This window comes from Gekko japonicus, unplaced genomic scaffold, assembly GCF_001447785.1.
Source record: "Gekko japonicus isolate JY-2015 unplaced genomic scaffold, Gekko_japonicus_V1.1 scaffold841, whole genome shotgun sequence".
Lineage (NCBI taxonomy): Eukaryota > Metazoa > Chordata > Lepidosauria > Squamata > Gekkonidae > Gekko > Gekko japonicus.
In genome coordinates this window covers 716938-734420 of record NW_015165261.1, presented here as the reverse complement: position 1 = coordinate 734420, position 17483 = coordinate 716938, and the positions used below count along the sequence as shown (strand labels likewise).

Genomic DNA, 17483 nt, shown 5'->3' with positions numbered 1-17483 from the left:
CACCTTCTTGCATACTTCCCAGTCCCTCATATATTTGCCATAGACAACCATGTGACTTGCAGTGAAGGGATAGCATTTGATTGAGCATGCACACAAGTCCCCAACAGTTAGAGACAGGGATGTCAGCCTCCAGGTGGGACCTGGGGATCCCATGGAATTACAGCTAATTTCCAGACTGAATAGATCAATTCCCATGGAGAAAATGGATGTTTTGGAGGGTGGACTCCGTGGCATTGTACTCCATTGAGGTTCCCCCAGGCTCCATCCCCAAATCTCCAGGACTTTCCCAACCTGGATCTGGCAACCCTACCCCCTCCATCCCCCACTGGTGGCCAGGAGTGGCCTGGCAACCCTAGTGAGAGACAGAGGGATCCAGCAACCCTGATTAGAGACAATCAGTGATGATCAGGCTAAGATCCAAACTGTATAATAGTATAATAATATCCAAACATAATAGTTTTATACAATCCTTTTAGTGTTCCAAAAACTTCACACACATCATCTTGTAAAATAGCCCTGTAGCATAGACCACAATAATTATCCCCACACTATAGATGGGAACTGAGACTGTAAAAGTGAGTCATCTGGAGTGGGATAATGATTAGTAGAGAAGGGGTTAAACGCACCTCCTTAACTTTCTGTCTCCCTCCCACTGCCACCCTGAGCAATTTGTTCATGTAGAACAAAGGCTACTGAAATAATAGTTTGGCCCTAAGCATTAGGGGAAAAAGTGTCATTCAGTTATTAACTGGATGTTTTGGAACTATTTCTTAATATTAAATGAATATATTTGCAAATTCTTATTAGAGTTATCTGTGTCCTATTTTCACCTTGACAGCTAAATTGCTTTGGCAAGAAAAGACTGATAGCTGCTAGGAACCATTCCAAAATATGCCAGACGGGATAAGACTAAACTAAATAGTCACGACTTTATAATAGAGAGGTTAGCTAAATTAGACACACAAACTCTTGTGCCAATGTAGGTTAGAGAAACACTGAAGTTCAATTCAGATTTCCAAAGGCAGATGAAAAAGAAAAGCTGTGCATTTCAGAAAGGATACGAGTAAAAACAAACTATATATATGCACTGAGTGAAACTGGCACTTCGTAATCTAGCCTTTGTGTGTTTAACTATCCTTTGTCAATTTCTCTATCGTACATGTACACATTGAAGACCATAAACAAGTTATTCTTGCACAAGGGCTATGTGATAGAAACTGGTTGTGGTGATCCTAAATAGGCCCTGGATCAGATTTGTATGGGACAAGACTGTTAATAAAAGTTACCTGGTATGAACACTGCAGTTTTCAACAATGGATAATGATCTAAAGGACATTTCTAGTTTTAACTAGCTAAAAGATGCTTCCAATAAATATTTATACAGTTTGTTCAAAATTAGTTTCAGAGGGTAGCCATGTTGGTCTGCTGTAGAACAGTTAGACTAGAGTCCAGTAGCACTAGGGGTGTGGATTCGGTATATACTGAGCCGAACAAACCCCCGAAAAATACCTTATCAGTATTTTTGGGGTATTTAATCAACCAAAGTACCGAAGTAGCTGCCGCTGAATAAAAACTGATATTATTCAGCTTTTATTTGGGCTTGGCTTCTCAGGGAGTCTTGCAGCCACTGCTTCTCAGGGAGTCTTGCAGCCACTGCTGTAGGACCCCCCAGTGAAGGAAGATATTTAAACATTAACTACCTTCCTTTCCCTCTTGGGCTCGTGCTGCCTCTGCAACACGATTCCCTTCATTGGGGGATTGTGCCACAGAGGCGGCATAAGCCCAAGAGGGAAGGTTAGCTAAATTAGACACAGAAACTCTTAACCTTAAATACCTTCCCTTCCCTCTCGGGCTCATGCTGCCTCCATGGCAGAATTCCCCAGTGAAGGGAAGATATTAAAACTTTAAATACATCCCCTTCCCTCTTGGGTGTTGCTCCACAGAGGCGGCACGAACCCGAGAGGGAAGAGAGGGTATTTAAACCAACAGACCCAAATCTGAACTCACCTGTAATTAGCACCTAACCAGCAAAAGTTTCCAGGTATAAACCTGCAACAGTCAAAGCTCCCTCTCCCAGAGCTTTCACTCTCAAAAGCTTATATCCTGAAACTCTTGTTGGCCTCTAAGGCGTTACTGGATTCAAATCTAACTGTTCAAAATTAGTTATCTAACAAATGTAATTGTACTCACATGACTGAACCTTTTATAATGGATGAGAATAAAATGTTCTTAACAGTCACAATAAAATTTGGCTTGCGACCAACAATTGCCAAGAACAATTTATTCCCTCCCACTCCCCCCCCCAAGATGTTTTTGTTAAATGGTGGTAAAAAAGCAACCAAACAAAATTCTTCTCTAGCCTTACTGCTATCTGAAATTTGTATTGAGCAAAAGCTGTTTTAATTAGACAAAAACATATTTGGGGGGGCTAAAGAATAAAACATTGTACGTTTGTAGAGATTATTATTCTGACATTGACAAGCCTACTGGAAAAATAACTGTCTGCCATTCAAAGAAGTAGTGTGCACACCGTGTGGAGAGCAGCACATATAGCCAGGGCTAATCATGTTCACAGCCTGCTTTTGGGCCTAAGAATTTCTAAAATGAGGCTCATTAAGTCAATATATGTGTTATAATACTCAACATGGTCCATCTGTGGACACTGAAAACTGGAGATTGGGACCATGAACAAACAAGCCCCAGGTTTGCAGAACATCTTTAAAAATACACTGGAGGATTAAACACCCCAAATAATAAAAGCAGACTGAAGCTTTAAGAAACAAGTACACAACTGTATTGGCAGTCTTCAAGCCTTGGTTTTTGTCAGTAAAAGGCAGGGCTGAGGGCAGAGCCCCTTCTTTTTAAAGTTTGTTCATGGTATCACATTATTCCTATTGAGCATTATTCATGCTCATTTTTAAAGAACAGAAGAGAATCACCCACAATAACTATTTAGAGAGGAGGGAGAGGATTGTTAGAGGTGTCTGCAAATATGTTTTTTTTTAAAAAAAACCCTGTTTTTCAAACAGTATTGCATTATTTCTATGCAGCACTGTTAACCATGTTCATTAACATATTTTTTAAAAACCCTAGGTGAAAGAATTCTGACAGTTATGTGATCACACACCTGGGGGGGCTTCAATGCACATTAGGTGTGAAAGGGAAACCAGTGCTAAAATTGGAGAGAAAATGAATTACCCTGGGCTGTCTGGAACCTCCATTGCAAAGGTGATTTCACCAGAATTGCATCAGCAACCAGACTAACAAGGAAAATCACCCAGGGGTGGAAGCAGCCCAGGACTAACAAACAAACAACAAACTTCTTAAAGATCCTTCTAAAGAGTTCAGCCTAGAACCATTTTCTGAACACTGACAAATATGGTGCTGCAGGTCGTAGCCGGAAAGATTCTATTGGGAGGGGGCAAATGAGTACAGTGGTAGTGAGCACATCATTATTTATTTATTTTATTATGAATGAGCTATGAGCAAAGTCTCTACAAGGGATCATTCTACAAAGAAGGTTAAATGATAATCCATTTTGTTTAAAACCAACTATCTCCTTCCTTTATTTACACACAATGAAAATGGTCTTGTAAATGCATTAAGTGCCCCAGGGGTCATTTCCTGCAGGAGTGCACAAGAGCGGAGTTCCGGCAGTAAAGAGCCCAGGGGGTGGGCACATGCAACAAGCCCCACCCCCTGCTCCCAGCAGCCCTCAGTCAGAACAAGAAGCAGCCAGGTAAGTTGCAGAGGGCCCCCCCCCCCACAGCTCCCCGGCCCAAAACAGTCGAGTCGCGATGTCGTTTGCCTCGAGGTGGTACTCGAACCTTGTCAGGTAAGCGTCCCAGTCCTCGGTGGTGGGTTCGAATGCCTCAAACTTCTGGTTATTGGCCATCGTTGCAGGCGGTTCCTCCAGATCTGGCGGTGCCTGCTGCTGATTGGCCACGGCGCGATGCTCGCTGTTGTCCATCGTGGGATTGTTTAGTGGGGCTGCCTACCCACACTAAGATCCCATCCTCATCGCCAATTGTTGTTGCTCGCTTAACAAGCAGTCGGAGAGTGATTCAGCAAGAACACAACTTTATTCTTCAGCTCAAACACAACTCCAATACAGATCAACATCTGATAGCCAGAACAGCCTTTACATTGCAGCTGTCCTGCTTTTAAACATTCCCGGCTAATGTAGCCACACCCACTGTACAAATACCAACCAATAAGGATGTTCCCGCTCAGGGAGCTTGCTTGAAAGTGATTGGTTAGGTGCTTCCTGGGCTAGATTGGATGGATTTGGATCCTAGCCCAGGACGAAGCTTAACATTACACTTCAATTAGATGTTTCACAACATATCATGCATTCAAGGCAGCTTTGAATACACTACACCTTCTCAATTAATTTGCTCAAATCAGGCAAATTGGAAACTGGCCGGTAGTTTGCCAATTCAGCCGGACCCAAAGATGGTTTTTTAAAGAGAGGGTGGACCATCGCTTCCTTGAGTGCCCCCACTCTGAGAGGGACTTGTTAATAATATCCCTGAGGGCACCTCAAAACTCCTCACAACCAGGTTTAATTAGCCATGAAGGGCACGGATCAAGACTGCACGTGGTTGGGCGTACTGTCGAGAGCAATCTGTCAACTTCCTCTAGACTGAGTGGACTGAAATAATCCAAAATTGGACCAGAAGACATGCATGGAGCCTCAAGTTTGCTCACTGTCTCAACTACAGTTCAAATTTTACAAGGAGGGGTGGGTGGGCTTGGAGTTTCCAAATTGGGGGAGTCCCCCCCAAACATTGGGAATTTCCATTCCAAATTTCAGCGCTATTGCTACTATACTGTGAATCAGTACAGTTTAGCTGGTAATCTCAGCATGTTTTAATGAGATGTTACCATTAGCAATGCTTAGCAAATGTTTTTAAATTAATAGGCTGTCTTAGTAGCAAGATATATAGTATTAATAGCATATAATTTTTGCATGGAAGATATTTGAATGATAAAATAGTGACATACATAACCCTGTCCCAATGACATAACAACTGTAATTTTTATAAGAATTTATTTCAATATTCAAAATACTGAACAGAAAATCAGAATTTAAAAAATCTAATTTTTACTTACTGTAATTAGCAAGGCATCATAAACAGCATACACAAATTTAATATCAACTCTGCAGTCTTCAATGGAATTAAAAGGAGCATTGCTGTATTTCTGTAAATTGAGATAATGCACAGAACTAGTTAGTTTTTCCATTTTATTATTTATTATTTATTTGATTTGTATACCGCCCTCCCCCCAATGGGGCTCAGGGCAGTTTACAACAGTTTGCAAATGTAAATTATAGAATTGTTCCATTCATTAACCTTATTAATAGTTTTTAATTCCTACATTCCAATATACCACAGATTAATACTCTAACATTCTAATACATCCATAAATATTGCTGTTGATAGTCAAATTGACCTCCTGGAGTTGTGCTAGATACTTACAAACTATAGGACAAATGCCCTTTTGGCCACTTTAATGTCTTTTGAACAAGGATTGGGAAACTAATTACAGAATTTAACTACCTTACTGAATTTTTTGCATTATTCAACAATATGATAATCTACCCTCAAGTTTCTCCCCAGGTGCTCCTATCTTTTTGAACAGACCAAGCAAAAATATTAGTTAAGCAGAGAATCGAGGATATAGAACGTCAAACTGATCTTTCCAGCATACAAAACATTAAGATGAGGGCAATTATCAAAAATACTGTGGGCCCAGCCAACTATTTAACATCTCTTGAAGTAAAAGGGTTTAGGAGAGCCTTCACTCTGGCAAGGTGCTCTGCCCTCCCTTCTGCTGTACTTGAAGGAAAATACAAGAATATTCCTTTCACAGAAAGGCTTTGTACCTGCCCATTAAGGGAGGTTGAGACTACAGAACACATGTTTTTTAGATGTCCGTATTATCAGGTGGTGCGTAATCAAATCATCACGCCGCTGACTGAAGAAATTCTGGGCCTCTCCAAAAAAGCTATACTCGAGTTCCTTCTATCTGATAGAAATCCCAAGATTACCCACCAAGTAGCCAGTTTTTGTATGGTGATACTCAGAGCACGGAAACCCCAAGGCAGCTAGTTAGATATAGTAGTTTGATATTAGATTAAATATTGCTTTTAATGTTTTACTGATGTATTTTAAAATCTTGGAGTTTTGTAAAGGTGTACTTCTTTTGGTATGACTGGTCTAAGGATTGTAGAAATAAACTAAACTAAACTACCCTCAAGTAATCTTTCATATATGATCTTTCTTTATGCTTTCTCTTATTATTAAAAACATTTTACTAAATTACATATGCCACTCTCCCATTTCATGGAACAGTTTTGCCTAGATAAGCCACACAGAACCAACAATTCAATCTGGTATAAGACACGGATGTATCACACCTATAAAAGTGAGAGGCCAGTAGTAATGCCTAGGTGATGGCAGCTATTACTGAACTATTTCTGCTGTCTGATTAAAACTACTCATAGCACTGATTACTATAAAAGTATGTGAGTGAGTAGCTTTAATCCCTTCCCAACAAACAGAATATTCTTATTCATCTAGCTACTATTTTTTCCATTCCTTGGTTTTTATAAATAACATATGTTGCTAGTCAATGTTCAAATAAATTAGGCTGCTTTTTACCTTAAATGCAGAATTGACTTCTGAAAAAGAATCAAATGTTGTTGAATAAAACTCATACACTGTTTTCCAGTCTCCTGATAACTTGGCTTTTTCTACGTCCTCTCTAAACAGAAAGCACAAAAATGTAATTCATATTAAATGCAGCTTTTACAACATTTTATAGAAACAACCTTCAATACATTTTTGAGATCCAATTGTAATAAATATGAACCTGAACACACTCCTATTGGTTTATGAATCTTTATGTTTTAAAATCTAAATTATGCATAAGATGTATAATTACATTTATATAAATGCTATTTATAAATGTATAATTACATTTTTTGCATGATGTAACAGTACTCTGATGCTGTATTCCAAACAGCAGCACAACTACATGCTCAAGGAAGCTATGCATTTCCTGATCAGAAGATCCACATGGCTCCATATAGAAAACTCTTTTTTTAGAGGAAAGATTTTAAAATTCATTTTGTGATTTGGCATGATGTCTACTATTTAAAAAAATAAAAAACATTGTGCTGGCATGCCTAAGCCCTTGCATATATTTGAACTGGCTCTTTGGATCCTGGCCTGGACATTCTCCAAATAAACAACTATACAGATCTGTGAGCTAAGGGTAGGGCTGCCAGAGCCAGCTGGATAAATTCCTGGGGATTTAAGAGCAGTACCTGGGGAGGGCAGAGTTTGTGGAGGAAGCTCAGTGGGGGTGTGATGTCACTCTAGAACTTCATGTCACTGAGAGTCTAGGGCAGACTATGGAATCCACCCTCTAAATCTGCCATTTCCTGTTGGGGAACTGATCTCTGTAGGCTGGAGATAAGTTGTAATTCTAGGAGAACTCCAGGCCTCACCTGAAAGTTGGTAACCCTAAAGAACATCTCTTCTTGTTTACACACAAGTCTATTGCAAGTAGATAAATAGGTACCATCTCTATTGCAAGTAGATAAATAGGTAACATCTCTTCTTGTTTACACACAAGTCTATTGCAAGTAGATAAATAGGTACCACTTCGGTGGGAAGGTAACAGCGTTCCGTGCACCTTGGTGTTTAGTCATGCCGTCCACATGACCACGGAAACGTCTTCGGACAGCGCTGGCTCTTCAGCTTTGAAACGGAGATGAGCACCGCAACCCTAGAGTCGGATTCGACTGGCTTTCGAGCAAGGGAACCTTTACCTTTACCTATGGAAAAGGGGATCCCAATGTGGTATAATAGAACCATTTAGCAGTCTTAGCCAGGCACAAGTAATATCCAAGTAACGCAACTGACCATAATTTCAGTGCTCAGCAGGGCCAGATGATACACCTAGAGTAAATCACAGCATGACCCACTCGTTTTTATTTGTGTCATAAAGAGAGAGAGAAATAAGCAAAATTAAGTGGCCAACCTAGATCTAGATACTATATTCTACTTTGCCAATGTAATCTTAGTCCTATATTTTCTTTCCACACAAATTTACATACACATAGATTTATTACAGTTTCTATATTTGTAGAGAAAGGGATACTCCCCCTCCCAATTCAGGTATTATTTTGCTTTGGAAGTTAAGAGGGCCCCATGGCAACTTTGCTCAATAGCCAGGTTACTAATTCGAAAGTCCCAGTCAAGCAGTATTTATAGCAATTATGTTATTACAATAAAAAGAACACATCAAGAAATCAATAATACAACTTACTGAAAGTCTTGCACAGTTTTGGTTTGGATGGGAAGAGAAGTTTCTGGAGGAACAGAAACGTTCATTTCTACTGGAAGTGTGTCTATGGAGTTGCGCTGTTTTTGCCTAACATCGTGGCCAAGGGGAGGAAGCTCTTTCACTGAATAAGAAGAAAATAAAAACTAACTTATGAAATTTCAAGTCCCAACAGTTTCTCCCTGAGATAATCTGATCTTTCTCATCTGAAATGGTAAATAATGACTTCTGAGGAAGCTGACTATTAAGTAAAGAAAATAAATGAAACAGAAGGGATGCCTTTTTTCATTTATAACACAGAGAAAGAGAGATAAAATTACTCCCAGCTCTTGCATTGTGCTATTCAGGTTTAAGGCTAGATTATCAGTAGTATGTTGAAGTAGCCCTGAACTTCAACAGACTATACCATAGTGTAGAGGACAATTCAAGGGTTCGAATGATTGTCTATTGATTATTGCTGACTTCCAGGAATTCTTTGGGATTCTCCAGTAGAATTAACAAATTGTTAACCACTAAGCAGAATTATAGAAACAGGTGTTTTAAATTTTATCTAATTGACAGCAAAGGAATCTTCTAATGAGCAGGTGTTCTTATGAGACTGGTCTGAAACATCCCAGCTAGACCTGTCATAAGTGAAGATCTATGTTCCAGCCTTTGCTTCAAATAAAACAGTTTAGAAGTTCATTACAGCTAATGAAGTTTTGAGTAATTTTAAATGAGGAAAAATCAAACTAGGCTTCTCTTTCCTTAAGTTTAGAATGCTTTAACATATCAATATTGACCTATTGGAATCTATAACCAATATCTATATATATTTGCCCTTTTCAGCCTATTTTAAGATAGAAAGGATTTTGTTTGTTTGTATAGAAAAAGCTATACACTTAAATGAACTGAATTGGTGTGATGCCCAGTGAAAGGAATTTTAATTGGAATGGCAGGAAGCACCACTGCCAACATTAGAGATTTATAGCTTTGCTTCAAAGAGAGCTAGAAATGATTGGTCAATATGTTTTTAGGAAAGCCTAACTGGGGTAAATGAAAGGATAGCTGTACACTGTAACAGAGTAAACCCCCCCCTTCTGACTTGTGTGTTTTTAGGCTTTATATTTTGTTTAAAGTTGAATATTTACTAAGATTATGGTATAAGATTATGGTATAAGAAAGTTATCAAGCTTAAGACAAAAAGGCGCTTGCTTAAAGAAAGAAAAAACAGTTACACACTTAAAATTAACCTGGCAAAGATCCATAAGCTACTAACAAACAGAAAATTGGGAGATGTTCCAAAAAGTTTATGAAAACAAAATAATCAATCATGCACATCTGTCATTCATTAGAAACCAATTAAAATGTACAGAATTTGTATTATACAAAGGGGAACCCCTACTGGCCAATTTTACTAGTCTAGAAGTTTTAAGGTAAATTAAAACTCTTTTAAAATTCATAAAAAATGTTCTAGAAACTCTTTTAAAATTCATAAAAAATAAAAACAGATAGATTCAGTGTATCTACAAAAGTTTTATGTCATAGATCACTTTACAATATTAGAAGAGTGCTTATAGAAAGTTAATATTTAAAATAAGTGCTATTATTCTGTAATTCAATGTATCCTTTATATATTTTTATGGAAATAAACTATAGAATGATATTAAGAATATTATTATACTTTAATATACATGTATCAATGTAAAACAACCATTTTTGTAATGAAAACATCTACGTTTTGTATTGAAAATGAACTCAGTCTGAGAGTTCATTCAAAGGTGAAATTACTCTACGTAGGCAGCCAAAGAAAATGAGCACCTGTATAAATCAATTTTAATGAGACAAGCACCTGCATTGTAAAGTTGAGATGCGGCCAAGTAACATCTGTTTGTCAAATATGTGATTGATGACTGACCAGACAAAGAAATCTAAACTGAGCATGTGCAAATGATGTCAATGATGATGTAAAGTGAGGAGGAGCAAGATCCCTGCTACTACTCACTGAACATCTACATTGTGTGGTTTATTTGCTAGCCACACAAGTCAAAGAACCTTAGCACCCTCAGGGTGTTGCTTTCAATAGGACAAATGCACTAAACTACTGAACTACATATGTGAGCTTGCAGCCACTCATTAAACCCCAGAACTCAGTAGGTGTACTCTGAGTTGCTATAAAGGAGAAATTTCCAAATTGTTTATCTCCTTCCCACATGGTTCTTTACAGGCCTGCAGCTTGTTACAGATGTTTTTCTTAAATAAAATACTTTAAAAAACTATTTGAAGTGATTCACTGTGAGGACAAGACCCAGCTTTATCACATGTGAGATTGAGAATGCCACTAATAGGTTGGTTGAGAATGATCACCCCATATTAAACTCAGTAAAAAAAATGAGGTACTATCGATCAGTAATACATTTAATCAGCCTATTTTAAGCAAGACAATATCATACAATCATTTAAAATTCACAACCACTGAAAACCTAGCCAATAAAAACTAAGAAAATTAAAAGCACAAAGAATCCAGAAGCATAAAACCAGTATAAAAACCCAGACCATTATTATAAAACACTATCAGTGCAATCCTAAACAGTTACTCCAGTCTAAGCCCATTGAAATGAAGGGTTTAGGCTGGAGATACTTTTTTTAGGATTGCACTTCATGTGTGATATTATAATTAGCCATACTTAAAGGATCAAGATGTTGGCTGACTGGCCTGCCTCCATTGAATACAACACATTTTATGTTCTTTATTGCTGAATTTTGCTTTTTTGGCACATCTTGCTCTTATTCTAGTACATACATATAGCTTTTAGTAATAATTTTGTTGTGCTAAAGTACTCACCTCAGTTATCTCCAAAAAGATCCTAAGAGGTCTATCTCCACCTCTTAAAAGACTCAAGGCAACCCCGTTTATTTATGACTGAGAGCTTGTGTTCCCTCCTATTCTGCCATCTAAATATAAAACTTTACCTAAAGGACAGGGTTTTATACTTGCATGGCAGAAGGTGGGGCAAAGACCCCAAAATACAAACATAAGCTTGACTGAATTACTTGAGTGGCCCTGAGAGAAGCTTCTGTCATTTAAAATACCCTTATACCCTTTTTGAGGATAAATAAGCCATATACTTTAACATTAGGGGCTGTTGTGGCTCAAGTGGTTAAGACGCCGAACCGCAGACCTGAAGGTCGGTAGTTCAGCAGTTCAAGACCCAAGTGCCACATGACGGAGTGAGCTCCCGCCTCTGGTCCCAGCTCCTGCCAACCTAGCGGTTCGAAAGCAAGACATTGCAAGTAGATAAATAGGTACCGTTTCGGTGGGAAGGTAACAGTGTCCTGTGCACCTTGGTGTCTAGTCATGCCAGCCACATGACCACAAAAACGTCTTTGGACAGCGCTGGCTCTTCGGCTTGGAAATGGAGATAAGCACCATATCCCTAGAGTCGGATTCGACTGGCTTTCGAGCAAGGGAAACCTACTTTAACATTGAACGTACAATAAAATAACTACTGTAACTTTTCTGGGGGGCACGTCAGAATGGAGCTCTGGAACCTCTTTGACAAAATTATTTTTAAAATGCTTAAAAGTTCATGAGTTTTCAGTGTACAGATTGAAAACTTCATTTCCCTCTTGAGAGTTCCAGCACTACTCCTCCTTTTTTTAAAAAAAAGCCCTGCATAAAGTATACATAATTTTACCAGAGAGCTTCAAAGTTCTCCTTATTCCTGTATGTGCTGCTGAGCTTTAAAACAATGTTCTTCCTTGTTTCTAATGCCAGCCCCAACTGTTCCCAGTTTCTTAAACATGCAAACTATGTCATTTAAAGTCTTTTCTGCGATCCCATTTCTTCTATAGCACTTACACAAAGAAACCTGATATTTGAGAATAGCTAAGCAGGTGGCAAGCTATGATTACCACCACTGATTAGCCTACTACATGTGCAAATTGCACACACTAAAGCTCATTAGTTACTTTACCCTACAATCCACTGCTGATTTATTTATCTCAGTCATCTGTTATGTCTTGCATTTTTTAGAATGCAAGTTCTTACTGTGGAATGTCATTTACCATGAGTATACAATGCTTAGCACAGTTTTGCTAGCAAGCACCCAAGACACTGTCACAACACAAACAAAAACAATTACAGCTACTAACAATAGTGTACTGAGTACCTCCTGGAGTTACCAGTGACTAAATAATGAAGCTTTTTATTCTCTTACCATTTTTTATATCTGCAATAACAAACTGTGTAGGTGAACTTCCAGCATCTTCTTGCTTCTGGCTGATAGTGGAAATGAAACTGTTGAAAGGGGAAATATCACTTTTGGGTCCTCTTTCCAACCCCTGTGGTTAGAAAAAGCAATGCGATGTTGTGGTTTACAAAGCTTCTAGTACCATGGAACATATCTTTTGTTAAAGAGGAACACACTGGTAATGATTTATAAAGGGCTGAAAATAGCTCAGAATGAATACAAGGTCACAAAAATATTGCCATGTTTATGACCAAACACAAAGTCCACTGCACTCAAGTCCCATGAGATGTAAGCACACTTACACTTCTGTTTGGTAGGAACCTATTTAGCATATTATGAAGGACAAACATAGGCTTGGAGCAGCATTTGGGGGTGGGTGGCCCATCCTTGTACTTTCTAGCTGGGAGGTAAGCAGTATATTTTAAAGACTTGTCCAGGCCAGTGAACCATGGCTTTTGAAATTCCTATTTTATGCTAATGAGTTATACTAATGAGTTCCCCTAGCTCTTTTTCTACGAAATGACCCCTGGTGTATACATATGAATGCCAATGTGACCACCCACAGAAGAAACCCTTGACGAGAATTCCTGGAGTCAAGGATTCATTGACTGGAGGCTAAATCATCAGAACCACACTGGCCTTTTGACTAGTACTACTAGCCAGCTACAGATGGAGAACAGACACTGTCTACTCTCTAAACTTAAGTGCTTTGTTGAGAAACTTTTCATCCCTTTCCATTCTGTTTCCAGAAAGGATGTACTCCTACCATCACTATGCCTTGTGTTATAGCCATATTTTTCAGGAACCATTTGCACATTTCCTTTCTAAAATTCTGTCTTGAACCATTCTTTATATAAAGGAAATAAAACGAAAGTAGATAAAGCAAAAATATCACATAGCTCCAATAAACATGTTGGAGTATTGTTATAGCCAGTTTGGTGTAGTGGTTAAGTGCACGGACTCTAATCTGGGAGAACCGGGTTTGATACCCCACTCCTCCACTTGCACCTGCTGGATGACCTTGGGCAAGCCATAGTTCTGGCACAGTTGTTCTTGAAAAAGAGCAGTTTCTGTCAGAGTTCTCTCAGCCCTACCTAACTCACAGGGTATCTGTTGTGGGGAGGGGAAGGGAAAGGAGTTTGTAAGCTGCTCTGAGACTCCTTTGGGTAGTGAAGGACGGGGTATAAATCCAATCTCCTCCTCCTCCTCCTCTTCTTCCTGAATTTTAATGTATGATCTTTTCACATAATACTCCCAAGCACAAACAGCTCATGCTTCCAGATGTATTTGTATTTATATGAAAACCATTTTTAAAGTTGAAAACCAAAAATACCAATATTTTAGAGTAATTCCATGTAGAACAGAATTTTATATGGGCTTTATGATGATAATATTAAACCACTCTTTAATGATACAACCAATGACTAATTTTCTTCCACAGCTAACAGTTAGCTTATAAATAAGAGGTTAAAGACTCTAATTTCTCCTATGGTGCTCTAAGAATACCCTTGAACTCCTTTTTACTTACAAGTCAGGATTCTGAATAGAGCATATGCACACATGCCACATACAAATAGTTCTTAAGAATTAGTGCAAATGATTAATACAGTGATGAAATATGATGAAACTGGAATGTACTCCACTCAAGGTAGGTGTTCTGGAGGTAGCAAAAAACTACTCCTTGGAAAAATAATACTTGTACAAAGTATACAACAATGTAATCTACCAAGAAAATGAGGAAACAAAACTAATGTTTTAATTTTCAAAAATTAAAGTTCAAAATCCATTATTTAATTTCACCACAAAGAAGACTCTTAGACAATTTTAGGCTGAATTATCATAAACTAGCAACAAAAAGACTTCCATAGTACAAAAACTACATGTTAAACATGGGTGTCTATTCCTTTAGAACATTTTTGGCACCTCTGAGCTAGTCATCAAAACTAATTCCTTCCTTTTATAAATGACAAAAAGAAAAATAAGAAAATTGTTTGCTCAATCAACTGGCAAATAAAAAATAACATTCATTTTGCTAAATGAAGTTTTATACTACTTATTATCAACCATGCAAAAATGAGAAGTATTAGTATGATGTCTCAAACAGCTTCATTTTGATGAACTATGAGGGTTTGTTACAGCTAGAACATACTGCAGGTCATGAATAAGATCCAAACTATTCTTTCCCTTGGTTCTAATGGTAGAAACACCAACTTCACAGCAGCACATTGCCACAAATGAGGAAAGTTCTACCAGAGAGAATTAGATATTCATCACTAGCTTTTCATCAAAAGGTCATCAGGTCAGAGTCCTGAAAGTGCCTCCAGCATGCTATCTTCTCATAACCAAGGACCTTTACTTTTGTTGTGATATCCACAACTTTGATTACTTCATCCTATCCAGGTCTCATACTCCACACATGGTGTTTCAAAACAGGGAAGTATCCATCAATGGACTGTGTAATCAAAAGTGATGAATTATATTATCAGCAAATTAATTATTCTCTTCTGTTGCCTCAAGTGTCACTGTCAGTTCTAAGAAGAGATTGGTTTTATACCCTGCCTTCACTACCTGAAGGAGTCTCAGAGTGGCTTACAAATCTCCTTTCCCACCCCCTCCCCACAACAGACACCCTGTGAGGTAGGTGAGGCTGAGAGAGCTCTTTGAGAACTACTCTTGAGAGAACAGCTCTGAAATAACTTGTGACTGACCCTACCAGCCCTATCTCCTATTTCCCTTCTCCTGGCAACACCTATATCCTCACCTTTTCCTGCTTCCTTCTCTCCTTCCCACCAGCCAACCAACATACATTTTATCTGCCCTCATCTTTACATATATTTAATTAATGCAATTTTAGGTAATTTATAGTCCACCTTTCCTACTGAGACTCAAGGCAGATTACATAGTGTGTATTTGCCCAGAATAGGGACCCAAAGCAACTTACATCATTATCCCCTCCACCATTTTATCCTCACAACTACCCTGTGGGAGTGTGAGACTTAGGGTTGCCATCCCCCAGGTCCTGCTGCCAGCCAGGGGGAAGCCCCTCCCCCAAGCCTGACCACCAACAGCCACCTCTTTCTGTCCTCCTGCAAGATTTAAAGGGCCCTTCAACTGATAGAAAGGCCATTTAAAACTTGCAAGAGGGAAGGAATGTGTGGCTTGGAGCACAGGTGCCAGTCCCCAACATGATGACACCACTTCTGCTTGATGTCATCACGGTGGGGCTCTCCCCGCTCCCATGGAACACCTCCCACAAAATCCTCCACTGGGGACTTGAAGGGACCTGGCAACCCTACTGAGACTGGCCCAAGTTCACCTAATGAGCTTCCATGGTAGAGTGTGGATTCAAATCTGGGTCTCCTAGATCCTGGTGTGAAAGTCTATCCACTACACCACACTGTTTTTGTGCCTTGGTTACTGCTGAATAGTAGTGAGCATCTGGGCCTGCCAGTGCTTGTTGCTGGGCCTGGCCCAGAGGACTCCTCCCTCCAGGGCCAAACCATCCTGGAAAGGGCCTTGCTCCCTCCACAACAGAAATCAAGGCTTGAATGCCGACAATATTATTGTGATTGCCTAGCAACCACCACAAAGGTCACTGTGGGGGGCGATTGTTTGTTAAAGGTGCTGCTTCTATTATTGGGGGGGGGGCCTAACTGCCCAATGCATTTATTTTTACATTTCATATTTTTCTGCAAACCTTAGGCTTTTCTCAGGTTTTTAGACAGATTGTCTTGTCCATTCATGCCTCCCGTCTCTCGATTTAAGTATCCATGGATGTGGCCATGTTAACGATTAGATATATTGCTGTATGATCTGTCATCTGCACAAGAGATTCTCACTCTTTAGAAGCTCTTCTCCCTTTCAAGGAACAGTGATTTCTTTTTTCAGTTCCACCACACAGTTTAATGTCTGTATGGAACAGAAATACCCTGAATATGGCTCCAACCGTCATACAGTTTTGAAAATTATTTAGTTTGTGGTACTACCTCAAATATGATTAACAATTTTAAGCACTACAGGGCAGACATCTATGAGACTAGAAGGAAATGTCTTCACAGAAAACGCTTATCGATGAACTGTACAATGGGTTAATGTGGTTTGCAGGGTGACCTGTTATGGATGCTCAGAACCCAGAATACATGGCCATAATCAGCAGTGCCCACACGTGTATATACTAATTGCAATGGTTCCAGCTCCTTATTGGCAATAATATTTACCAGTGTCCTGAAGAAATCTTCTCCATGGGTAGTTGTATTAAAAAAGTCAGAGAACAAATACCTTCGTTCATGGAGTTGCCTTGCAGATACTGAGTATACACAAGCAGTTGTGCATAAGAGAAAATATCTGTTGATTCACCTAACTGAAACCTGTATTATGCTATGTGTTTTTTATGTTTGATTTTGTCGGCAGCAATGTTTCCTCTAAGCTCCGCAGTGTTGTGAGCAGGAATTCTACTTTGTGAGCAAAAAAAGCTAGTAGCACTAGCAATAAAGTTGTGAGCAAATCTACATTTGACTATCGTGTAAGTTAGTTTTTAGATTACTTCCACAATCTTGTAAAAATCTCAGAATAAATTATTTTAAATTATATTTATACTATATTTTAAGAATAATTTAAACATTATAAGAGAAAAGAGAATGAAATCAAATTTTACCCACCTTTTCCCACTGTATTGGTAGACCTGGCCTCCAGAGAAGAGGTCTACCCACCCCTTTCCACTGTATTAGTAGACCTGGCCTCCAGAGAAGAGGTTTACTCACCCCCTTCCACTGTATTGGTAGACCTGGCCTCCGGAGAACAGGTCTTCCTAACCTAGTCCACTATATTGGTTGACCTGGCCTCGGATTGTCACCCTGTGCTGAGCCTTAGAAAACATACCAGCAATTTGGCGGG

At 39.0% G+C, this 17483-nt stretch overlaps 1 protein-coding gene across 1 annotated transcript in view; it reads right to left on the bottom strand.

Annotated features, from left to right (window-relative positions):
• HECTD2 (HECT domain containing E3 ubiquitin protein ligase 2) overlaps positions 1-17483 on the bottom strand; it is a 55734-nt gene that overhangs the window by 29711 nt on the left and 8540 nt on the right. The window contains exons 2-5 of the mRNA XM_015410179.1: positions 12558-12681; positions 8344-8482; positions 6669-6771; positions 5116-5205 (exon numbers count right to left, since the gene is read on the bottom strand). Of these exons, the coding sequence (XP_015265665.1) occupies positions 5116-5205; positions 6669-6771; positions 8344-8482; positions 12558-12681 (456 nt within the window). The remainder of the gene's footprint in view (positions 1-5115; positions 5206-6668; positions 6772-8343; positions 8483-12557; positions 12682-17483) is intronic.